This window comes from Poecilia formosa, unplaced genomic scaffold (genome assembly GCF_000485575.1).
Source record: "Poecilia formosa unplaced genomic scaffold, Poecilia_formosa-5.1.2 Scaffold53, whole genome shotgun sequence".
Classification (NCBI taxonomy): Eukaryota; Metazoa; Chordata; class Actinopteri; order Cyprinodontiformes; family Poeciliidae; genus Poecilia; species Poecilia formosa.
This window is the reverse complement of record NW_006799992.1, coordinates 2,213,621-2,239,191: the sequence shown is the minus strand read 5'-3', so window position 1 is coordinate 2,239,191 and position 25,571 is coordinate 2,213,621. Positions and strand designations below refer to the sequence as shown.

General features: G+C 38.8%; 2 protein-coding genes across 7 annotated transcripts in view; one reads left to right on the top strand and one right to left on the bottom strand.

Moving 5' to 3' along the window:
• Positions 1 to 2,119: 2,119 nt before the first annotated feature.
• On the bottom strand, positions 2,120 to 11,740 carry myb (v-myb avian myeloblastosis viral oncogene homolog). 5 transcript variants are annotated; one of them, XM_016671874.1, is made up of 15 exons: positions 11,592 to 11,740; positions 9,616 to 9,733; positions 9,456 to 9,527; positions 8,912 to 9,004; positions 8,102 to 8,322; positions 7,440 to 7,659; positions 7,255 to 7,323; positions 6,385 to 6,489; positions 5,779 to 6,015; positions 5,155 to 5,270; positions 4,966 to 5,068; positions 4,764 to 4,859; positions 4,386 to 4,484; positions 4,187 to 4,270; positions 2,120 to 3,465 (listed from the first exon to the last, which is right to left on the bottom strand). In XM_016671874.1, exons 1-15 carry the CDS (start codon positions 11,612 to 11,614, stop codon positions 3,340 to 3,342), a joined length of 1,782 nt encoding a protein of 593 aa, XP_016527360.1. In that variant the 5' UTR covers positions 11,615 to 11,740; the 3' UTR covers positions 2,120 to 3,339. The 5 variants fall into 5 exon arrangements, with proteins under 5 accessions (XP_016527360.1, XP_016527358.1, XP_016527359.1 ...); XM_016671872.1 differs by having other exon boundaries at positions 4,374 to 4,484; positions 11,592 to 11,739; XM_016671873.1 differs by having other exon boundaries at positions 2,120 to 3,462; positions 4,374 to 4,484; positions 11,592 to 11,739.
• A 5,848-nt stretch (positions 11,741 to 17,588) lies between these two features.
• hbs1l (HBS1-like translational GTPase) overlaps positions 17,589 to 25,571 on the top strand; it is a 25,324-nt gene continuing 17,341 nt past the window's right edge. Inside the window, exons 1-5 of one of the 2 annotated variants that reach the window (XM_007552969.2) lie at positions 17,589 to 17,769; positions 18,376 to 18,441; positions 19,702 to 19,833; positions 19,956 to 20,207; positions 21,785 to 24,176. In XM_007552969.2, the coding sequence (XP_007553031.1) occupies positions 17,727 to 17,769; positions 18,376 to 18,441; positions 19,702 to 19,833; positions 19,956 to 20,207; positions 21,785 to 23,229 (1,938 nt within the window). In that variant the 5' untranslated portion in view covers positions 17,589 to 17,726 and the 3' untranslated portion in view covers positions 23,230 to 24,176. Of the gene's footprint in view, positions 17,770 to 18,375; positions 18,442 to 19,701; positions 19,834 to 19,955; positions 20,208 to 21,784; positions 24,177 to 25,571 lie in introns of those variants that run through there. The other variant, XM_007552967.2, reaches the window with a different exon arrangement.

Sequence of the window (25,571 nt, the reverse complement as noted above, 5' to 3'; positions counted from 1 at the left end):
GAAACTTTTGCACATTTTGTCACATATGAACCACAAATTTTAATATGGTTCAGTCAGATTTTTTTTTTTTTTTTTTTGTGATACATCAGTATAAAGAATAGCAGCAGAAGAAAATCAATTTGTCGGATGAAGGTTAAATTGAACTTTTTTGACCCACATGCAGAATGTTGTGTGGCAGTAAACTAAAACTCTGAAACATGGTGGTTTGGATATGCTTTTTTTTTTTTCACAAGAGAAAGGAAAGTTGGTCAGACCTGATGTGAAGACAGAGCTAAATACATAAAAATGTCTTGAAGAAAACCGGCTAGACGCTGCGAAAGACATTGGACTTGGGCAAAGGTTCACTTTGCAGCAGGACAACACCCATAAACATACAGCCAGAGCTAAAATGAAATGGTTAAAAAGATACGTTCAAGAGTTTAAATAGCCCTGTAGGACTTAAGAGAGAGAGAAAAAAAATCAAAATCTGTAGCAATTCTCAAAGCTATGGCTGCAAAAGTTTTGCAGCTGTAATTTCAGTAAAAAGTAGTTCTTGAAGGTATTGACTTGAAAGAAACTTACAAAACTGAACAATGATTGAGGTCTCATGGAGTGCAAACGGGACTCTGTGGTGGTATCAGTCGTCTGCTACGGTGTTGACCGCTGCAGCAGGAGCTTATCAACAAAGTAAACAGTTAGATGACTTCATAGGGAAAGCCGACTCCGTCATAGTATGTATGTTCCTTCGACTCGGTGCAAGTAGTGGGAGAAGAGAGAACTTTAACGAAAGAGGAAGAAAAAAACAGGACCATATTTTCCACCCCATCTTTGATACCGCTGTAGAACTGGAGGCTCTTTAGTGGCTGACTGCTACATCCTAAATACACAAAATGGCATCATTATAGGTTGTTCCTCCCAGTATCTGGGACCCTGCATAACCATCACAGCTCCCAACTAACCTAATAATTTACACCCCTGCTGTTATTTGCACAGGTTCACATATTCTTGGTCATAATCTTGTCTTTGCACAAATATGCAAATGCATAGTTTGAACATTTTGTGTATTATTCTAGTACGCTTCTTAGGGTATGGATGTGCTCTTACCATGTGTTTTTGATATTACTATAAGTAAGTTTTGTTGTAATGTGAGAAGATTTGGAAAGAGTCAAACGGTAACACTTTTGGAAGATACAGCGTATTTATTTTTTTTGTCGCTCTCCGTTTGCGCTGTTGTTACAGTGAGTTCAATTCTGATCGACAGATAAATGTCAACAATGGTTATTACACTCGTGATAAAACTATTTTGTCTGGTGCCTGCCTTAAATATCACGTACAGTTCCTGCCACAAGTGTCTGTCTTCATGAATGTCATTTTTGTTTATGTGTCCCTCCGCGAGTTCAACTCGAGATAGGAATCTATATTTGAGGGCAGTGTGGTGGATCAGGGTGAGGTGGGTGTGCAGATGGCTGGAGGGAGCGCAGAGGGGAGGGGGTGTAAATATAGCTACTGGACTGAGTCAGGGCCCCTTAGCTTGCTAGCCCTCACAGGAAGGACGGTCCCCTCAAGAGACTGAATGTGGAGCTCATAGGTTTGAGCGTGTGTGTTTTATACTATTTCTTCTGGTCATGGCCGCACGTGTTGGCGGCCTCTACGTGAGGGAGATGAGAATATGCTAAACATCTGCTTTTGCACACATGCGGTGTCCTCTTATCCTCTTTTTTTTTTTTCAAAAAAAAAAAAGGCAACGGTTGAGAATATTTGCCTATTTTCTGCTTGATAAACGGTCCAACCTTTTAGTGAACAGTAGAAGGAAGAAAAGTTTTATGATATGCACTACAGTTTTACGACAACAAACCTTTGTATCAACAAGACCGTATGAGGGGAAAAGGGTGGAGAAGGTATTTGAATACTACAAAGCTGGCAGAAATTTGAATACTACAGATCAGGTCGCACTTTGGAAACACAAGATCAGGAATCATTCATTTACTACAGAGAGATGACTTTAGACAATTACGGGACTTTTACAATATTTCCCAACATATGGAAATACTTTTTATCTCTGGATTGTTTTGTTTTTTTATCTTAAGCACTAATGCATAACTTCAAATGTCCACACAAATAACACTCAATAACACAAATATGTAATAAAAACGGCACACTTTATTTGCATGGCGGTATACAAAAGTATAAAAACATGAAAACTTGGCATCTATAAATGCTTTCATAAAAAAGTCCAAAGCTAGTATCAAAAAAGGCATAAGTATAAAAAAAAGTCTGTTTAAGTGTTTGACAAGGGCTACCTTGAATCTCTGAATGAAAACAAAATGCTGAAGTACACTTTACAAAAAACAATACAAAACTATCAAAAGTTTTCTTTTGAACTGATACAAAAGTTTCAAGAGGGCTTTTGTTTGTAGTAGGATATAAAAACATCAGTGTTTAATTCTTTCGTTTTACAGAAAGTCAAGAGCAGCTTGGTTTTTACTCTTACTCGGTGAAGCTCATTTCAGATTTTGAAATGCATAGTGTAGTCTCTCTTTATCTCTTTCCATAAACATATTCATTTGTTCATACATTTGTCCCAATGTAAAAGCCAGAAATGCATCGTAATTTGAAATGAAAACGTATTTCCTGGTGAAATAAAGATCGCACTGTGGTAATACTAGAGTTGGCCAGATTTGAACCATCATAGACGTAACAGTTCTTAAGCGTTTATGGGACCAAACACTTGAAATTTTCAGAAGACCCACATATCCTTTAGAAAAAAGTGAAATAATTTCAAGAGTAAAATTCAGAGGTCAGTTTGGAAATTCTTATTATGCCTTTTGGATATATGATAATGCTAACAGGGCTTAAATACTTAAAATTACAACACTGCTCAATTGGTGGATTGTAAAACAATTACATAGTCATAATCCGGAACAAAAAAAAAAAAAACAAACAGGAACAAACAAATAAATTAACTTGTTCTTTATATTAATATCAAAATTTGTAACCAATAATACAGCCCAACGCAAACCTCTTCCCATTTATAATACAACACTTATAAAAACATAGAGCAGACAAAAAAGGATGGACAATTTTATATATATATAAAAAATCAAATTCTACTTAAAAGGCAAAAAAAAAAAAAAAAAAACCTGTTTAGTCTTTGGTTGGTTGAAATCCAACAAGTTTGAGTGTAAAAACACAAATGGCGTAAAGGCCTCTCCCAACTGTTGTACCACAACAAATATTAAAAAAAAAAAAAACCTGCGACGCTGAGTCCAGCGCAGGGAGTGTTGACGTTTCCAGATCAGGGTTTTTTTTGTTTGTTTGTTTTTTTTCCCCCCTCGTTTGTATTGTGCTTCTCTCCATTGTCTACATCACCAGTGTCCTCGTGGGGTAAGTGTTGATGTACTTGTGGTTCTGCTCAGAGGCCAGAATGTGTTCCTCTGTCTTCCCACAGGTTGCTGGTTCCCAAGGACTGAGCTGCTGCTGCTGTGGAAGAAAAGGAAAAAAAATGGCACTGGTAAGTATCTTTATATGAACTCGTATTCATATTTTTTTGTGCTTACATTATTTATTATGAATGGGTTAAATGTGTGCATACAGAAGTTTTAAAAGTTATAATAGAATAATTTCGTTTTCAGACATTATTCTGTTGTGGTTCAACTGTGAAATCTTTAAAAGAGACTGATTAATAAAACTTGATATGCCCCTTATTTGTCACAAATAATCAAATTTACAAATCATCGCATGGACAGAGGTTTAAAATAAAAAAAAAGATAGCTTTGTGGGCAACATGTTAGAGATCAGGCTTTTTCTCATCAATACCAATGTTTGTTTTTCTCATTGGTCTTGATAGATTCTAAATTTTATTCTGAACGCTTCAACATATAAAAGAAGAAATATGCTGCAAGTGCTTTGACAGCAGTTCTGTTATCCAACTCAGAAACAAAGGATTATCCCCATCTTTCCAATTTTCATAAAAGCACTTTAGTACATAATATTATTCGATGTGTTTATAAGCTTAAAAGTCAAGGAGTTCTAAGTTTTCATCCACTTAATCAATAGGAAAAATGTTAGGACTAATTTTTCAGAGTGCAGCCAGTGACTTGATGTTTATTATTTCATGGTTGTACCGAAACTGTTTTTGTGCATAATAAATTCCCTATTTTATTTTAAAAAGTGTAATTTATTTACTAGATGAGCTTAATTGACATACCTGTAGTGGGCTGTTCATGTCTCTGTGAGGAAGATGGTAGGGCTTGTGTCCATCCTCACTTAGTAGTGAGCTGGTAAGTAGATCCTGATAAAAAGTTAAGAAACAAAATCAATACAAAAATTCTTATGGAGGTTACAGGTAACATTTGAGTAATCAAAGTCGCAAGGTTTCAGTGTCGTAAACTCACATGTGGACTTACAGGTACTTCCTGTGCGGAGGCATTGGGGGAGAAAAGCTGTGTGTTGAGTTCTTGCCCCTCCCACTGCATGCAGGGGCTCCTCTCGCACGGGGACTCCACCTTCGCACCGAAACACATCCATGTCATACAGCGCACATGATCATGCAACCACAAAACAATGCAAACGACGTATGTGCTGATCACAAATGCTTGCAAGCAGGAAAACAGACTCCATGCAAACTGTTTACACGTATTTGCATTAAAGATAACAGGAGAAAACCAAAACAACATTCTTAACAAGTTTTCAAAACATACACACTTAACCTGCTACATTTGTCTTTAGTTTATTTATTTTCTGTTGTTGTAGGCATGTAGGTGATCAGGATGTGTGGAAAGTACCTCTTGTTTTATCTTCTTAAGTGGAGGCTGGTCAATGGCGCACTCCATGGGTTCTTGTTTGATAGACTCGACCATTTGCTGCTCCAAAGTTTGACTCTACAGTAAAAAGACCACTATGTCAATAAATCTTTTCGTTCAAAACAGCTTGTGCGAAAGTACTTACAGTGACAAGAACTCACACACTGGTTTTATTTTGCCTCACCTGTAGTTTGAGAGATCCATGAAGGCCCAAATTTGATCTGAAAGGAGTGGGTGTACGAGGGTTCGACTCCAGGATCGATCGACGGATGTTTGGAGTTCGGAATCTGAGAAGGAAAACATAAACAGCGCTTGAAAAGAGACGCGTGGTCAAACCTGTACATTAAAACGATGAAAGTTCAACTGCACTTACATTTCATTCTCTTTCTGTGGCCTGATAGAGTGGTCGACGAGAGGTTTGGTGTCTACAGCCATGCTCATTCGTAGACTGTCATCGGAGTGTTCTGGACTCATAGACTGGCTGAGAAACTGTAAAACAGACGAGAGAAAACTAGTTAGTCAAACTCTTAAAATAGTTTGTCCTTGAGGGTGGAAGGAACTTGGATTAAAAAATGACAGCAGAGGAAAAAAAAACAAAAAAAAAAAACGAGTGGTGACACTACTGGAGGCGGATCAAGGTGAGAAACACTAGATCTAAATGATTCATGCTGTTGTGGGAAGACAGGCTGGTGATTAGACGGATTCCGATCGCTTTCAACTATTTTAACTACCTGCGAGGGAGAAAAGGGCAGATTTCTGACTGGAAAGGACTTTGGAGTTGAGCAGATGACCCTGCCTGTTTTCAGATCCAAGAAGCGACTGGGAGCGCCTTCGCCCTCTAAGGGGAGGCTCTGGAAACAGGGCAGTGAAATATGGGTCAAGTCCCAAGACTGAGAAAATCTTCACAGCAAGTTGTCACGCCTTGCCTTTCCTATGGAAACAGTTCTATGCAGGAACATGTGCTGTATGTTTCTTTAATTGTGATGCAGAAACTTACAGAATCAATGACGGATTCCATGAAGTCGGGCATTGCGTTTGTGAATGTCGGGCTGCTGTGATGGCTGCCGGCGGTGCTGCTGGCCCGTGTTGCTGAGGCACTTTCTTCAGGTAGGCAGCTCTGGTCAAGAGGCAGTGCCGGGGCAGCGGTCTGGAAGTGTGATAAAGACGTGGCAGCACCATCCGAGCTGCTGGTCAAAGAACTCTGGGTGGCCCAAGACGGAAAACTCAAATTCATCTGGAGAAGTGGAAAAAAATAAATAAATAAATGTGATGTTGAGAGATAAAAAAAAATGCATGGAAATCAAATGTGAATAAGTGCTTAACAAATAAGGGAAAAAAAGAGAAGAAGAAAGGGAACTTTAAATTAAAAAGCAACAGAAGTGTTGAGCAGAAGAAAGTTGCACAAGGGGTCACACACACAGTAGAGAAATGGTGATAAGGTCCTGTTTCGTCACTTTTGCAGAAACAGACCCCCCAGATGTTTCCTCCTCCTTATTCACGCAAATACACACGTCCGACCACTGTCCTCAAAGACAGGGTCAAAAATACACACGCATAAATCGTGCTGTCACAATTTCACACCCAGACAGACGTCTTGACTTACTGATAGGGACGGCTGGATTTTCAGCTCATTCTCTGTCGCCATGAGCAGCCGTTCGATCTCTTTTACTCTCTGCTCTTTCTCAGGATCCTCGTCACCATAGTGTCTCTAGAAAGAAGTTGGGATTGGGGGGAACAAATTAGAACATTCCTATTATTTTCTTCACATTTCAATCAGAAGAACAACAAAAAGCAAGTTATTAAAACAGTTTTTTATACTGTTAGACAATATAGCACTATTTTAATGTGAAAAAACCTGACCTAATTTTACTAGTATAATTGTTGTGCTTAATTGGATTACATGTGACAAAATATTTAGGTGAATATTTAGTGAATTTGGATTCACTTGGGTTCTATATTATTTGATACTATTGAAGTGGACTAGTTTGTCTTGGAGTGTAGATGACCAACGATAAAATAGGGGTTTTATAAATGAAATTAATTGAATCAAATTGGACTAAACTGCAGGAGGACTTGCAGATAAACATGGGCTGGTTTAAAGGAGCTAAAGTTTCAAAACGGCTAAAGTTTACACCTTAATGTGCTTCAAATGAGATGCCTGCAAATATTCTGGAGCGACTTGTATTTTCTCCAGCCTTATGAACCAGAGACTAGAACAGCTGTGTTACTGGGCACTGCCAGTCCACTGGCTGAAAGAAGACTCTTACACTTTACGGCTATTAAAGCAAACCTTTTACAGATTTAGAAGCTTAAAACAATTTCAGAGATTAAATAGTTTTTTTTTATCTTTATATAAAACCGTAGTTTTTAATTATATGCAGGCAACATGATGAGAAAGCAACCACCATATGACTGACATGATGCTTAAAGATATTAATGAAAATTGTCATCATAGGTTGTTTAAAGTTCTTACTTGTATAGCAGCAGTCCCGTGCTGGGGAATGTTCAGGATGTTTAAATGCAGAGCCATTGGGAACGGCAACTGTTGAATCAAGGAAAAACATTACGTTATTATTTTATTCCAGGACATCTTTCTTTCTTTTTTTTTTTTTTGGGCCATTTTATATATATTTGCTCCAAGATTTTAAGTTTACTCACTCTGTGTGTTTCAGATATGTAGTTGTAGGTCACAGGAGGCAGCTGTGCGTGGCTCGGTGAGTGGTGGGGGAAGCTCATGACGTGATTGGTGGTCTTGATGTAGCCGTGGTTCATGGAAAGCGAGGAGTTGCTGTTCTTCGATGTGTTCTGAAGGTAGCCCTCTTGTTCAACCTTTCGCCTCATCGTGGAGTTCCAGTGGTTCTTTATGGCGTTGTCAGTCCTGCGGGTTGCAAGAAAAACACGGATTAAATGAGAGATGTTTTATTCAACACACCCATGACCTACTGAGACCCGTGTCCGAAAGAGTTGTGCTCCAAACATGTTATCAACACAGACACATGCGGGCTGACACAGATAAACAAAGTCTCAGTCAAACACACAAGCCCATGCGTGTAGTTGATAAAGTTATCAGAGCACACCAATTACAATAATCTTAGAGCTTTCTCTTTATCTGTTGATATTCTTTTCTACACATTTGTTTCAATAAAAGTCAACCTACCCTACAGTCAATGCCTATTTCTCATTTTGCGTTGCCTTCTCAACTATCCTATTTCGGCCTCCTAACCGCAGCGTTGCGCAGCTAACCAGCAAGGGCTCCGTGATTCATCCAGCTTCTCTTTTTTCTCCCGCTCCCCCAAAGCCTTCTTTGTTCTCCGCCTCACCTGCCAGGAAGCAGCTTGGCGATTTCTGCCCAGCGGTTTCCCAGCTTCTCGTGGGCTTGGTAGATGATTCTGTCCTCCTCCTCGGTCCACGAGGTCTTCTTGACCTCTGGGTTCAGGTGGTTGTGCCAGCGCTCGCGGCACTGCTTGCCGATGCGTCCCTTCAGGTGCTTGGCGATCACCGACCAGCGCTTGGCTCCGTACTTCTGGACCAGCTCGATCACCTTTGGTGTGTGAGGGAGAAAAATAAAAAAAAGAAAGAGTGCAAAGCCAACAAGAGGAGGAGGAACAACGTGAAAAGGAAGTCAATAGTAGAGGGTGGGCATGGGGGAAGGGGAAGGATGGAGTAACCACAGGGAACAGAGGGAGAAGTAAAGGTAAAGATATGATAGGCAGAGGGAGGGAGAAAACACAAAAAAGAGAAATTACTTTAACTCTTTGAAAGTAAACAATTCATTGTTTCTATTTAACCAGTGGGGGTGACTGGGAGCACCTGCTGGTGAGCAGTGAGGGATTTTCCAGTGGAACATTAGCTTGTCTGCTAATCATCACACTGACAGCATGTGGGTGGATATATAACTCCTTTGATACATGCCACCGATTAAGACCAACCAAGTTATTTGTTGTGTAATAGCACCTTTTAAATGTGCAACAGCAGATGGCTGAATTGCTTCAGAGTTGTTGCTATAATCACTCAGGAACATAAAGTAATTGTTTTTGATTCTTACAGCGCGTTTCCTGTGAGTAAAAAACTGTTCACTTCAAACAGACCTTAATGCTAAATACGCCTCATAAAATGCTGTGTTTTCTTACCCTCTGGTCCTCTTCTTTGGTCCAGGGCCCCTTAATCAGTTCTGGGTTGAGAACCTTCTGCCATCGGTGTTGGCACTGCACATCTGTTCGATTCTGGGAATTTTGGAGAGAAAATTTTGGAGAGAAAACATCATTTTGCTGTTGCAATAGGGTAACTTGCACATGTTAATAAAATCAAGCCGAGGATTAAAGAAAATTTTTGTTTTACCAACACTCAACTAAAATTAATCAAGAATCTTTTTTTTTTTTTAATAAAAGCTTTAATTTATCTAATTAAAGCCCTAAAATTAGATAAATGGGAGAGTGTCGGCATGACTGATTTTCCTTAGATGTTTTGAGGACATAGTAATGCAGCATGGCCCCTCCCCCACTTGTTGCTGATAACTGGTAACCAGTTAGGTGAAAATCACCGTAGTAATTGTAATACTATTTTTACTCAAGGTTAGGGCCGATCCATGCTGACTCTTCTTAATTAGACGTCTTTTCTTCAAATGTTTCACCTGTGCATGCCCTCCCTCGCCCTCCATCCCAATCTATAACTTACAGCTAATAGACTTGCAATTAGCTTCCAATCTTCTGATCCGTGAAGTTCTACCAGTTTCTTCAGCTTCTCATCCTGAATAAAAGACAAAATATGATTGTCACTGCAATAATCAGACACTAGTTTGTCTAAAGATAGGAATTTTAAACTTTTTTTTGCATACCTCTTCTCGAGTCCAGCGTGTTTTTCCGAGGTGGCGTTTCCCTACTTTGGCAAGAGTCCCGTCGTAGTCATGTTCGTACACATCTGTCTCCTCCTCATCTTCCTCGCTACTGTAAACACTGTGAATGCACACACAGGAAAAAAATAATTTTTTAACCCAGTTTAATCAGTGTAAAAAGCATTAGTGTAAAAAATTAGATTAGGCAAATACTGGAAGAATGAGCATGCCTCTCTCTAATCATCACGTTGGAGAGTTAATAAAAAGAAAAAGGAAAACCCAGTCTGTATTCATCAGGTGTCAAAAACAGAGAACCAGTCATTCTTGAAGGTTTGGGTGCAGGCTTTGTGCCAAGACACTCACAAGCAAAGAAAGAAAAAAAAAAAAAAGAAAGAGGGAAGAACAGTAAGCTGAAGGGAGGGAGGGAGAAAGGGAGGGAATGAGAAACAGAGAAGGATGAACAGGTTCTAGTGTTTTTGGTTTCCACAGATACTGGGATTGGCATGTGTGATCATCATTTTGTGACCCCAACATGTTCAGACCTGTGCGGCATTGTACATCACAGTCTTGCATGCATGCACACACACACACACACACACACACACACACACACACACACACACACACACACACACATACATGCACACACACACTCACAAGGAACTGGTTAGCCAATCAGATTGATGAACAGTGTTAACGTGGAAGTCAGGTAGGGTGCTTGGAAAAGAGCAACAGGTGACCAGACATCCTACTGTGTGTGTGTGTGTGTGAGAGAGAGAAAGAGAGAGAGAGAGTGGGGGGGGGTATTTATTGTGCATTATCTTCCTCGTTCCACTTCTTTTTTTTTCATAATGCATAAGATGTGACTGAATTATCAACAGCATTAACATTATTGAGAAGTACACAAATAAACCCTAAAGATTAACTAGTTTATGATTTTGTTTGAAGCAATAAATACAAACTTCTGTGTCATTAAAGAGCATTGCATAATAGAGCTAGTTGACAATTCACAATAGAACAAGTAAAGCTGACTAAAAAAAAATCGATCTTTGCAATTTCGTTTAAATTAAACTATGCAGCTTTCACGTTAATATTCTAAACCTAAGAACCTTGTAAAGCAGAACAAAAACTCTCCATATGCAAGTGTAACACACGTTAATCAGCATAAATATGTGGGAAAACTCTATACAACTATTCAATTCAATTCATGAATAATTATTTATCTGAAAATAGAATAGGGTAATATGTGAAAAACGTAGCGCAGGTACTGCAGAGGACGCTGTGAAAGCGCAGTTTCCAAAATAGCTGAGTGCGCTCCTCACATTCAGAGATGCTGCATAACACTTGCAAACTGAATCAAGCCGGGTTTAGAAATGCCATCTTATGTAGATACCATTGTAATTTACAGAAAGAAAAACATAAAAACGAAAGTAACAGTTTTCTAAAACCGCTGGGAACTGGTCAGCAGACCGTGAGGCGCTTAACAATGGCTGCGCTTCAAAACTTTTTCTTTTAATTAAACATGAGATCCGAAATGGGCTTCTGCCGTTTAAATAATGACATATTGACAAGCAGGCTGTTTTAATTAAGTGTATTAGGCGATTATTCAGCGCAGCTCCACCGGTGTCCACGCACCATCTCGCTCACAGCGTGGCGTTAACTCGCGAGCGTGTGTGTGTGTCACTGACAGCAGTGAGGAGCGCACATGCCAGATGACCACCACCTGTCATTGGCGCGAGCGCGACAACCTCACCATCAACAAATGCCAAGAAAACACAGAGGCTTTCACACACAAGTCGCACAAAAAGCAGATAATTAGCTTAAAAAAGAAAAAGCCATGTGAGCGCTGTAGAAAAGATGCCGCTTTAAACGCTCTGGTTTCACACAGAAATAACAGCAATAAATGGAGAACAACTTGCACATAACAAGGGAAATTGTGAGAAGAAAGGAGAGTTCATAATAGTTCATCTGCTTTTTACCTGTTTTTCGGCCGCCGAGTCATGGTAAAATGTAGCCAGCGGCTTGCAGCAGGTTGCGCCGAGCGTGTACTTTCGCTATCTACGCCGTGTTTGTTCTCACTGCGATCAGGCAGACTGACATTAATTTAAACTGCTTGGACTAGCAGGGGGGCTCCTCCCCTCCCTTTCTCATCCCGGTCAATTTGGCGCTCCTCGGCGCTTTCGCTCCACTGCGCATGCTCACAAGGCTGTACACTTCACTTGCAGTCAGATTATTTTCCGACTGACTTTAAATACGCATAAGACATCCAATTTTATTGCTTTAAAATGTTTATTTGGCTCTGACTAAAAATATATATCTTCACAGTTACATTTTGTGGTTTAGGTTGTAGTTTTAATGCATGAAAAGTAGATATTTTCACATTTACAAAGTGTTACTGAAGTGCTCACTACGCTACAACCTTGTTTCAGGCGCTCTCTGTCTTATCATCAGCGCTAAACTTTTTTTGTGTCAATTTACTTGCGTCTTCTTTTCCCGTAAAAAAAAACAAACAAAACAAACAACAACAACAAAAAAGAGAGAGAGAGAGAAAGGGAAGTCTTTGGACCAACAAGAATAGGTTTGCACTCCAGGAAAATTAAGTTGAGAGTACTTCCAGCGTTCAGCCACCTGCTCAGTGGAGTGCCCCCGCTGGTGTTGTTGCAGATGTTTTCCTGTGATAAAACTCGCAACAAAACCTTGTCTTATCAACCCGCGACAAAACCCGCCTACACAAACAAAGTTAAAGAAATCCAGTAGCACTAAAACTATTTGTGGAAATTTATTGCTCGTGTAATTCATAGCTGTGGTGCTTTCATGTTCCCTGAGCTATTCCTACAGTTTCTTGAGTTCTTCTTTCTCAAATATTGCATATGACCCATATAACAATACGGAGCGAGTTCAGCCTGTTTTTCTGCAGCTATTCTCAAGAGGATGAGTAAGAAAATAATGATCTTGCATAACTTGTATTTTTTCCCTTTTTTTTCCAGAGCAATGCTCGTTTTTTGTTCTGATTATTTTTGTGTTGTTTTTGAATTCTCCATGTGCCAAAACTGTCCTTACTCAAGCATTCATTGCAGGAAGGAGGGGGTTTAATGCTTTATTTGTATAAATGTGTCTTCTCATTGTATTAGTTCCTCCATACGCGACCTTATTGTCCTGGTCACTTGTAATTACCATCACCCCAGAACAGCCTATTGTCCCAGGATAAACTATTATAATAGGGGGCTGACAATGGGGTACACACATGCACTTGTACATGTTGCCATGGATAGAAAGTCTCACTTTTACGTGCAACAACAAGCAGTGTACTTGTAATAAACTCAGTCAAATTATTACGCCAAGTTATTACTTACAAATTATAGACATAAAATGTGCTTATTAATCCAGAGTCACTCTCTTAAGGTTTGGCTCAGATTTTTATTTCCAATGATTATCATCACAGATCCATGATGTAATGCATCACTGTTGACTACATGCAATCACTTCTAGGCTTCAATTCCTATGCACGCCTGTGTGCACATGCATTACCACCTGTGCCTCGAGGAGGTGGTATTTCTATTCCATTCAAATTCCTTATTACATAGCAGGTATGTGAGATCGCAATGCAAAATCCCCCACATATAAAATAAAGTGGGTCTGATGAAGTGGTTCAGCTTGTAAGGTCAAAATTTATTAAGTCCCACTTTTACCAACTTTTAATCCTGTTTTTAATTGACTCACGTGACTATCTCTATAAATTTGAACAAACCCCCATCATATAATACTACCTTTCCCTAGAGGGTAATATTTTCAAACTGCACATAGTTATCTGAAACCAACTAGAGACAAGAGAACGAGGCTATGCAAATTGTTCGTAGTAGGTCAAACAGGAAGCCCTCAGACCCATTGAAGGTTCAGCCTGGGACATTTGCATGGGCGCGATTGGACAGGTTGATGGCAGGCATTATAATGGCTGACCACTTTGCAAAGCCTTGTGTGCACAGGTTGGCTCATTTGAATGATTTTAATGACAACTCCTTGCCTCTGGGGATATCATCCCATCTAGCTTTGAAATCCAGAGCTGGGATAGCAAAACATACTCCTTGTTGGTTGCGTTTATGCCATAGAGTCTGCTGTGTACGTGAAATAGGCCACTGAAAAAAAGGCTCATTCCAAGTCAAAGAGCTGGTAGATGTGATTGTGTGTTGTTGTGAGGTTAAAAAGATCAACTTCCTGTCTGATAAGTGTTAATGAAAGACTAATCATAGACTAGATGTGTCTAGTCTATGACACATCTAGTCTATGTGTATGTTTGCCCATTATTTTTAGGGCAAACATACAAATATAACTTTAATTGTTTACAGTGCCTTCCAAAAGTGATCATAACCTCTAAATGTTTTCCACATTTTGTTGTTATTACCACAAAAACTACAATGTACTGTGTCAGGATTTTAGATGACAGACCAGCAAGTCAGTTCAAAAACAGGAAATGAAAGGAGAGAAGTCCACTGTTTTCAAATTTTGTCCAAAAAACCCTGAAAACAGCTGTGTGAATTTTGTTGTATTTATCCCACATAAACCAGCTTCCTCCCTGTGTTTATAGTAAAAAAAAATGCAACCCCACAGCATTATGCTACCACCATGTTTTACAGTGATGATGATGTGTTCAGGAAGATATCAAGCGCAAGCATTTTTCATGCAGATCAAAAAGTTGAATTTAGGTCTTAACCCATAAAATCACCTTCTTTCATGTGTTTACCATGTTCCATAAATGGCCTGTAGAAAACTGTGAATACTACTTCTTTCTTCTTGCAACTCTTTCAAAAACATCAGCCACTGTGGAGTCCATGACCAAGATTTCTATATACTAACAGAGGTGTTGCTCTCTGCAGGTCCTTCTGAGATACTATGGCTACTTTTCTAGTTTACTCCACTTGGCTGGCCTTAGGTCGGCAGCTGTCTCTTGGTAGGTTTGCAAAAGTTTCATCTTCTTTAAATGTATGGCCGTATACCCAGAGCTCCTTTTAATTTTGCAGTATTGTTTTACAACTAATGCTTTAAACTTCTACACAATTTTATTCCTCACCTTTTTGGTGAAGTCTTCACAAAACATGAAAAAGTTTAAAGCTTATGAGGATTCTTTTCAAAGTACATGATTATGCATTTAATTTTATTGCTTGCAACCTTGAGTGCCTCATATTTTTTTTCCTTCAATGAATAGTTGGCAGAACCTGACTACCAGTAGAGCTTGTTTTGCATTTTCCTTTGGGTGAGTTCCTGTCAAAGACTTCCCATAATGCCTGCTGCCCCTAGCAAATTATGTAAAACATTATCTCATATCCAGTGCCAGCTCTTTAGCCAGACTTTACCCCTCACCCACTGCATGCACAGTAGCTTTGTTTTCTGCTAGTGCAACAGGATTAATGCATGATCAAATTTACATGCTGTTGTGGACGGATTTGCATTTTCTTCTGCTTTCACTTGATTCTGTTGATAATAATTGTACCCCTAAAAAAATACCTATGAAATTCATGGGAAAATAAAATTGTAAGTGTGCCATGTAAACAGCCAGCTTAGAAACGTTTCTACAAGTTAAACAATACACTGGAATATGCCACTGATCCGCTCATTCTTCTAGCAATCTGTTGTTCCATCTGTTTAATCCAATTCATCATCGCATTATTGTTTTTTTTCAGGAATTCTTTTTCTCCTACCACTGATTCATTGATACGGCTTTCCCTGAACTCTGTGGCCATGTCTGCAGCACAGATTTGACCAGATACCGTTTCAGAACTGTTCAAAGGGAAACAAATGTTCAGATGAACGTAGGTGTGAAAAATCACACCTCTGCCTCGTTGCAGCGCACAGCGTACAAAATCATTGCATGTTTTCATTGATCGTCCTATAAGAGACTTCAAAGTAATCCTGAAAGCATTTAAATAAAATGGACATATCTTTCATCCTGCCTTGTGCTTTTTGTTGGGTTTTGTTTGGTCAATTATGGTTTTTACAGCACAATTTGAGATTAAAGCTACAAACAGCGCTATAAATTCAGTGTTTACATTTTATATATATATATATATATATGGAAATATGTTCCATATCCTATGAAGTTCTCTCTCATGCAGTTGGTGTTTTGAAATGCCCCAGAAACATTTTGCTTATGCACAAGGAAGACTTCTCCCCGTATCACCTGTGTGACCCTGTAAAGTGAACAAGGCTGGTGTCTGTTTTAATTGTATGCATGTGCTCCATATGTGCAAGAGCAGTTGTTTATTTTCACATGTAGATGTGCAACTTCAAAAGAGCAGGAAGTGGAATTTTGAGAGGGGAAACCTCCACCCACCTAGAAGGTGATCACGCACGCGCACATGCTCTCTTAACCAAAGGTGAACTGTGCACAACCCATAGTAAACATCTCAGCCAGCGGCCTCTCTTGATATGAATGATCCTCCTATAATAGTTACCTCCTGGTGAACTAAGTCAGTCAAATGTGCCATTTATCAAGCTGCCATCTGAACCTTTCAGACAAAAGCTATAGATTGTGAGGTTATTCACAATTACCTCACTAAAAACCTGCCTTCTTTTCTTTGTGCTCTATTTTTAGTTTAGGGAGACACGCCAAGCTTCATATTCCATGTCACAGTGCAGATGTGCAGGAGCATATCTCACCTGCAGCACTGATCATATCATGTTATTCTATGACGTTTTCTACTTGATTTATCCCCACTTGTAAGCTACTGCGGATAAATACATTTTAATTTCTCTAATTACACATCCATCTCTGTTCCAATGAATTGTGACTGTAAAATGCTAGTGCCAGAACAGTAGTGAAACAAGTGCATGCAATTATCTTACTATTCTATCAGCCCATTTTCTTCCTTTTGTGGTAAGCAGGCTTTATGTTTCTTGTAATGCAAAGATAGCTGAAAAAAAAAAAAAGATGTCACTCTGGGTTGTTTGTGTACAAGGTGTAGAATGAGCTCACATGGGCTGGTCTCTAACCAGAGGGCATAACCTTTGACAAAATGGTTGAGACATTCACACCCCAAAATTGTAGTGGCTTAATAAGAGTGTTGCATGCAGGTGGTGTTTCTCAACTTGTTTCAGCACTCATGACCTCTTGACCTCTTGAAGTGTTTCTAACACCTTGCTAAAGTATTCATACAGATAGAACTTTCTCACATTACCACCATACAATTCAATGTATTTGTTTAAAGACTGTTATAGAGATTAGCACAAAGTAGTGCATAACCATGAAGTGGATGAAAGAGGCTGATTTCAATGAGATCTATAAAGAAAAATCTGAAAAGTGTTAGTTTTGCATGTATACAGTCCTTCTTACACTTAAAGGAAAGCCAGTGTCTTCAATGTCTTCAGGAATCATTAATTTGCAAATGAGTGTATTGTGACAATGACCTTTGGAGGGCCTCAGATGTTTGTTGGAGAACATTATTAAACATCATCATAGTGACCAAGGAATACTCCAGATAAGTCAAGAGTAGAGCTGCAGAGAAGGGTAAATAAATGTTGGATTATATAACAATATGTACTGTAGATATATAACGGAGCATTGTTGAAACCGTTTTCAAAAATGAAAATTTTATTTATTTATTTATTTATTTATTTATTTATTATTTCTTGTACATACGACTGAGGGATATTGCATATGTATGGTATTTTTGGAATTATTACATCCCTCTCCTATATATTTGATGTTCCTTTATTTATCTTAGTTCATACTTAGGCTCTGCAAAACAGATTCTGACTGGAGATCAGTATGAAAAACAACATAAACTGTGGATTGTGGTGAAGCTGTTCAACTAAAACTGATTCCAGGCCACGTCGATGTAAGAGGAAGTTACGTCAGTAATCGAAAAAAAAATAAAAATAAAGTTTTACTTTTTAAAATGAAAATAAGCTATTTTACCTGCTAAGAAAAATTTAAATGTGTTAATGTTGTAAAATAAATAGGAGTTTTATATATAATTAATTTACTTTTAAAGTTGCCAAATTAAGACCGATATATTTTGCTGCACTGAAACGACCTCCAATGGCAATCGGTTCGGTGATGCACATGTCTTCGAGCTGAATAACTTTCACTCCAGGGCAGATAGGGGGGACTCACAGGCAAAATGTCTCGCCACAGAAATGTTCGAGGTTACAACTACGATGAAGGTAGAGACCTTTCACACAGAAATGGTTCATATTTTGAGCTAAATGCCGGGGCTCGTCATGCTAAACATGCTAGCAGCTAAGCTAAACTTTACTGTTGTTTACAATTGCGTTGCTAACAGCTAACACTAGCTTATGCAGCTGCCAAAATATTGTTGCTGCATATTCTAAATGCAGCTCATTTAGAATATGCTTTCCCACCAAATTATAAAGATGGTTTAAAACTATTGTATCATAAAACCTGCTATCATGAGGACTCAACAAATGATAACACTGCAAACGCTGCTAGCAGCTGCTAACTACTAAATATTTTGTCAAAGACGCCTGGATTCACTTATTTATTGTTGTGTAGATTCGTCTTTTTGGTTAGAAATCTTCTGAGTATATTTGCTGAAACCATTATGTGGCTTTTATGGTTGATAAAAGTACACATTCATAATCCAGGGCTACAGTATGTTGAGGATTTTTAAGAACTGCTGACAAAGCAGTGACAGCTGTCAGATAAGACAAAAGCTTTTGTCAATAAACAAGTATATTGTGAAGCAAAATTAAAATGATAAAAAAAAAAACAATTTTTTAACTGTATTTTTGTTTTTTTTGTGTGTCTAGACTTTGAAGATGACGACATGTATGGACAGTCTGTGGAGGATGACTACTGCATTTCACCAGCAACAGGTTGGTTTTAAATGATCAGGGGGATTTTTATAAGCAATATTTATATAAGCCACATCATCTATTCACATGTAGAAGCAAAGAGCTATGTAGAAAAACAAAAACCGCTTGCTACTTTCAAGATGAGATGACTTTTAGAAATATATTATTCTGGTAAAATATTTTAAAGATTACTAGTTGTAAAGTTGTCATAAACTGGTACGATTCTCTTAGTGTGATAAACTTGAGTATAAAAATGCTACATTTTCAAAGGACCATAATATGTACACACAGATTTAAAATGAAACATGGAAACATGATCACTTCACTTGTATTTTAAACAGATAATCAATGTCTATTATAGGTGCTAAAACACTAGTAATAATAATAATGATGATAATGATAATAATAATGACAACGTTTCTTTGGTGTTTTGATTATGAGACATCTTTGCATATTGAGCAAGTAAGAGAACACAACTGAGTGTTCTAACAGTCACTGTATAAACAACTCATGACATTGATTTTCCAGTGAATTTCAGTTGAAGTTACTTTGGAAATTCAAGAATTAAATTCTGCTTCAGTTTCAATCATACTTTAGTTGCAAGTGATTTTTTGTTTTTTTAAACAAATATTCAGTGGTAGAAGATATAAAAAAATGTAGAACACACTTCAGTAGAATTGTTAACAGTTTTATGGAAACATGTGGCACAGAATATTAATTTTTGTCATTGTGCTCTGGGAGTTCAACACCTACAAGCTGGACCAGGGCAGATAGGGCGGTTGCCGTCTTGCAATCAGCCTACTTTGCAGCGATAACACACTTGGCTTCCCAACTCTTTTAACAAAAAAAAAAAAAAAAAAAAAAGAGTTGCATTAATGAAAGTGATGGATTTAAGCTGCTTGTGATTCATTGCAGGGACTTTCCAATCATCCTACTTTTTCTTTGACATCCTTTTACCAAGTTTCACTGTTTTCTGACTTGCACCTTGTACTTTCAGGTTTCTTGTTTTGATGTTTCAAATATAAAGCAAAGAAAGTAATGACGTTGTTTGCATTGTTTGTTTCATATTTTACAGCCGTTTTAATTTTTTGACTGTATTTGAAGAATTGCTAATATATATTCAGTATAAAAATGTCATCTGAAGGCGTTTTATAAAACAAGTCCAGTTCACAGTATGTCCAACGGTGGAAAGAGATTTCCATTGAATCCTTGATGATTGATTGTCGTGTACCATAAAAAATGTATATCAGCCTGTAAGTGAAGGTATTTCTGTTTATTTAGCCAATCAGTTCATCTATTCACGCCGAGAGCGTCAAGCACCTAAAGAGGAGCCTCTAGAGGAGGAAGAATATGAAGATGAGGATGTTCCCATGTCCCCTTGTGTTGACTTCAACCTTGACCCTCTTAATCAAGGTATTCATAAAAAAAACAAAAAAAAACTGCAGCCAACTATTGTTAACATAAATGAATTATATTGTCATAATCTTTATACTGTTTTTTTTTTCTACATTTGTCTCGTCTCCCTCGTTTCTTAGCGAAGCTGTTCTCCTGTCTGGACCACATGCGAGCAGTACTGGGAGATGCAGTGCCAGACTCCGTCCTGACCCAGGCTGCCATGAAACACGGATTTGATCCACAGAGGGCTCTGGACGCAGTGCTGTCTGAAGACAGTGAAAGAGCACCGGTTACCAGAAGTGCAGCTGAAGACATGGCGCCGGTGGGCCGAGTTGCACAAGAGCAGACGCCTCTTCCACAGAGAACCAAGCAGGAGGCCGTCGCTGAGAAAGGTACGCTGGTACTGGATCAAAATCTGAAATTCTGTGTTCAAAATATGACTGTTGCGAACACGAATTGATTTGAAGTTGATAAATTAGCATCTTATGTTAGTGATTAGTACTCGTTGCTTCATATTACAAACTGCAGCCACATCGGTTTCTGTGAGTGTTCCACAGGGAATGCAGATCCTTACAGTAAATCTAGTATTTTTGAAAGCTGTCTGTGCTTCCAAATCCAGTGTGCTAGATGGAAGACAGCTACTAGAGACCTCAGAGGAATAAAAACAGAGCAACTTGATTGGCCTGTTTGGTGGGTTCTGAAGTCACCCCATTGTTAAGCTGTGAAAACATCCCTCAGGTCGGATATGAATCCCTTGGCATATTCATCATACCCAATAGTTGTTAAAAATTTAAAAGATCAAAATTATCAGTACCAGTCTAAGTTGGCTGTCGATTTTTTGTAGTTTGAATAGCCTCCTGAGAAAATACAGTGAAAAATAGTTTTCTCAGGAAAAAGCTGCTTATAATGTGTTTCATCTCTCTTCACATGTCTTCTGAAAATAGCAAAATGTGTTCACTTCTACTATTACTTCTTTCAGGCTAATGACTATGCTTAGTGTGACCTGGTAGCTCTTAATTATAATGCATTCATTTAATTCAGCTCCAAAAATTAGAACATTGTGAAAAAGTTAAACTATTTTCAGAAAGTGATGTTCATTATACACAATGAAAGCCCAAAATTCAGTGTCTGAGAAATAATATCAATAAAAAAATAATGTTTTAAACAAAAACATCAGCTTCTTAAAATTATATTAATTTCTGTGCACTCAGTACTTGGTTTTGTATGAATTACTGCATGGAGGCAATCAACCTGTGGTTCTGTGTAGGAAGCCCAGGTTGCTTTGATGGCAGCCTTCAGGTCATGTGCATTATTGAGTCTGGTCTCTCATCTTCCTTTTGATAATACTCTGTACTGGGTTCCAGTCAGGCTGATTTGCTGGCCAGTTAAGCACAGTAACACTTTGGTGATTGTAGGAGAGCTTTTGGTACAGTTTGGGCAAATGAAATCAGCATTTATATAAAACCTCTCAGCAGAGGACAGCATGAAAATATTCTTTGTGTGGAATAAAATATGAGTTTCACTTTCTGAAATGAGTATATTGTACTGGAGACCAGATATTAGAGTGTCTGTAGTAAAGCTGAAAATCACCAGTTTCTCGCCGCCAGTCGATCTCTTACGTCTCTACTAATTCAGATGTTGCTGCAGCATGTTAAGATTTTTATGTGTAACTAAAGAATTTTCCTGTTTCTGTTATCAATTATATTATTAAATACACAAAAGTGAATTGATATGTTTCTTGTTTTGATATTTCAGAGGCTAAAATGTATTCAGATGCGTAGAAAAAGATTTCAGACAATCATTGGTTTAGTGGTTTTTAGAAACTTATCAGCATAGGCTCAGGTGATGATGCATTTAAATCATGCAATTGATTAACGAATTGCCTTCTTCCTGTTTCCCTCCTCCTCGTCGATGCCTTCTGCTTTGTGATCGCTCTTGTCCTTTCTCAACTTGGCTTTTGTAAGGTAAGGAGCCTGCTTGTTTCACACAGACAACACACCCAGGGCACACAAAGCTACACAACCAAGTGAAGTCAATATGCAGAACGACTTGTTGCAACATAAACCCGACCCGGCGAACAGCAGCTCTGTCAAGGAAAACATTCACCCTGAAAGTGCACGTTTAGGCATCAGCTGTGGTACCAGTTTGGCTCAGCTCATGTCTGAGCATGAGCAGAAGAGTAAAACAGGAGTAAGTGATACAGGGCGAGGGTTGGCAGTTTCCTCCTTGAGCATTTTATCATTAGCATCTAATTGCCAAATGACAACTGCGTCTAGCGGGAGTGGCTTTTCACTTGGAATGCTGGCATCTTTACAAACGACTTCAACGCCACAAACACCGACTCCCTCCATCCTTTCTTTCTCGCTCGGTAATCTGTCGCTAAACAGTCCAAACGTGCCTACAGCAAGCTCCACTCTGGCTCCTCCTCCTGGGTTCGGAAGCCTCAGTTCTGTCAGGAATTACAGTCCGCGCTCAGTTGTAGATCCTAAAGGAGGCCCATCTTTGGCCGATTTAATTCAAGAACACTCGAACCGCAGTCCAACTTTGCAAAGCTCACTGCTCACCCCTGCTAACCAGGGGAATGCTGCACCTTCCTTGTCTGACCTAGCTTTTCAGCATCAAAAAAGAGGGATTCACTCTGAATCTCAAGGCACTGAAAGATCACTAAACACGCACTCTTCCCCGTTTCGTCTGGGTGGTACTGTCACACTGTCAGATCTAGCCCAGCAGCATGAAACCAACTGTGCCTCTGCCTCCTTTCTGGCCGCCGGCACTGAATCTCGAGCAAGTGCACTGAAACAAGCACCTGGCCTCTCGGAGCTGCTTTCTTTGTCACATTTAGTATCTGAACATAAAGGCGAAACCTCAACCACCTCAAATGGGTCGCTAGGCACCCTCAGCTCCCTTGTGTCAAGAGGAAAACCAGAGAGGGCTGATGCGTTGGCACAAAGTACTAACAAGGGTGGAACTGAGCGCAAGCCTGACCACAAACCACCCCAGCAGGTCTGCAGCCCATCTAAGCCAGGTCAAGTTATCGATTTGAGCAGACTCATGGAGCAGGCCAACAGAATGAGCCCTCATCACCTCGACAGCGACTTCTCCTCACCGTCGTCTCCGACTCCAACTCCAACTTTTGGCTTGGGGCAAGATCTGTCTGTTTTTGCAAAACCTTCAGTATTTGCGATCGCTTTGTCATTTCAGAGTTACAGGCAAAGGAGGAGGAGGAGAAAGCTAATGAAAGGAAAAATACAAGGCCAGAAGACAAAAAGTGCTTATCAGTCCTTCCTTTTCAAACCACAAAACAAATCCAAAGAGCATTGCCCTCCACTTTTTCCTATTGTACCTTTCCGTTTTGATTCTCCTTCACCTGACGATATCGTTCGAGCTAATCAAAGCAAAGCTTTCACACGGTAGACTCATGGAAGGACTTGAGTCAGTGCTAAATTAGCCTATTTTTAATGGTGAACATTACTTTGTTTTTTTTTTGTTTGTTTTTTTTTTTGGTAAAAAGTACCAAAAAGACGAAGTTTACCACTCATGAACTTTTTTTTTAAATGTTGCATAAGCATAGCAGCTAGAGTTTCACCTTTGGGACCAAAAGGATGAAAAACTTAATTTGAACAGACAAAACTGTTAAAATTGTACTATGTAATTTTTTTAATAGTATTATATTAACATACAGAACAGAAATGCTAACTAACTTTGAAAACGGTGGCAGCTTTTTGTTCATGAAGTTTGTGTAGCCACATCTTTTAAAAGACCTTTAGTCGTTTTCAGTACTTTCCTATGGCAGCCTTTGTTCTTCAGTGTTTTAAAAGCTGAATCTTACTTTTGTACTTTTTTGGTGACATATGGCTTTTTAATTTTTGTAGGACTGCAAAAAGTTAGATCCTTGCAAGTGAAAACTAAAGCTTTTCTCTTCTGGTACAACCCCTTTTTCTAGCCTGCGTAAACTCTGAAAAGGGGAAAGAAGGGGCAGGCTTTGTTTGCAGGTGTGCTGCAGCGATTGGAATATGGATCAGTTAACCATTGTGCTGGTTTACTGCTGCCTGCGTTCGAGATCATGAGGTTGACTTTTTGGTTTAGGGGACACCTGGAGATTTTCCCATGAGCAAACAAGAACGCAGACACTCAAGCACACGTGCATACAGATATCGAAACAGACAAGCGAATGCTTTTAAGTGTTTTGTTTGAAAGACGGATTTCATTTGGAATGTAGACACTGTCAAGCAAAACTGATGCTTTTTAAAGACAATTACTGTGATGTGCACTGGGTGTTCTCTCATTTACCGCTGGATTAACTATGCCAATTTTGAAATAAAGATTAAGAATTGTATGTTGCCTAAACATGCCTACCTAGACATGTCTTGCAGTTTTGTTCATGCCTAACACACATCTTTCTGTATTTGCAGTTTGGAGTATGCCAAAATATATCCTTATCTACATAACCAAAAAAAAAGCTATTTTTAATGGAAATAAACAAAATGGTGTATAGAAACACGTCGTACCTCTCAGTTGAAACGAGACACAAGACTACTAAAATAAACATGATGCACTAACATGAGGGTTTGCAGAAGTTTTACTACCACTTTCTCTCTTCAGAAATGCATATTGTCGCAAATACAAACTTCAGTGTATTCTGTTGGAATTTTATTTGACAAATCAACACAAAGTGGTTGATATTGTTAAGCGCAAGTGTTTGTTTTTCTTTTTTTGTTTTTTTTAAAGACAAAGGCTGCAAAATGTGGCATGCATTTGTACTCAACCCTCCAGATTTTCTATGACTTGCCATACATTTGTAATTGGATTTAGGTCTAGACTTTGGGCTTTTGCAACACCTGAATGTGCTTTGATCTAAACTATTATAATGTAGCTCTGGTTGTTTTTTTTGTTTTGTTTTTTTTTTTTTAAATCAGGATTCTCTACCTGAAGGCTGAATCTCTCTCGTCTCAACTCTAGCAGGTTTTCTACCAGGATTGGCCTGTATTTAACTTCATCCATCCTCCCATCAACTCTGACTACTTTCCTGTCTCTGTTGAATGAAAGCATTCATGCAGCATAATGGTACTGCCATGTAGCACTGCAGGGTTGGTGTGTTTAGAATGATGTGAAGTATACTATACATGACATTTAGAGACAAAAAAGTTTTTATTTTTTATTTTTGTTTCGACTCAAGAGATCACCTTTTGCCAAACACGATGGCATATTCTTCCATAATAGCTCAGATTTCTGGAGAACATGACTAACCGTTGTGGTTTCAACTGATTCTCCAACCTAAGCAGTATTTCTCCAAAGCTCCTTTGTAGTTATGATCGGCCTCTTAGCTTCTTCTCCAGTAAACACATTCTTTGCCTTTCCGGTCAGTTTTGGTGGACAGTCATGACTTTGTAGGTTTTCTGTTCTGCCATACTTTTTCTTTTTCAGATTGTGAATCCAACACTGTTTCAACTTTATGCACTTTATTCCCATCTCCCTTATTCTTTGGTCTGCTATGAAGATGGAGGCTAATGTCAAACTTTTCTTACACCAAGAAAACTGTATTTGGATAAAGAAGATCAGGTGTATTTTAGTGTATGTCATTTTTAATTTTTTTAGAATGAGAAGTAATCTGAGTGTAATCAACCCTCAACATGTCAGACTGAGACTAGGGAGGCTAAAGGGGAAAAAAATAAACACAGATGGGGGTAAAAATGACTTGTCAAAAAGGTTTTTTTTTTTTTTTCATAGAACAGTGTAACCATGGGAGGGGGTAGAGA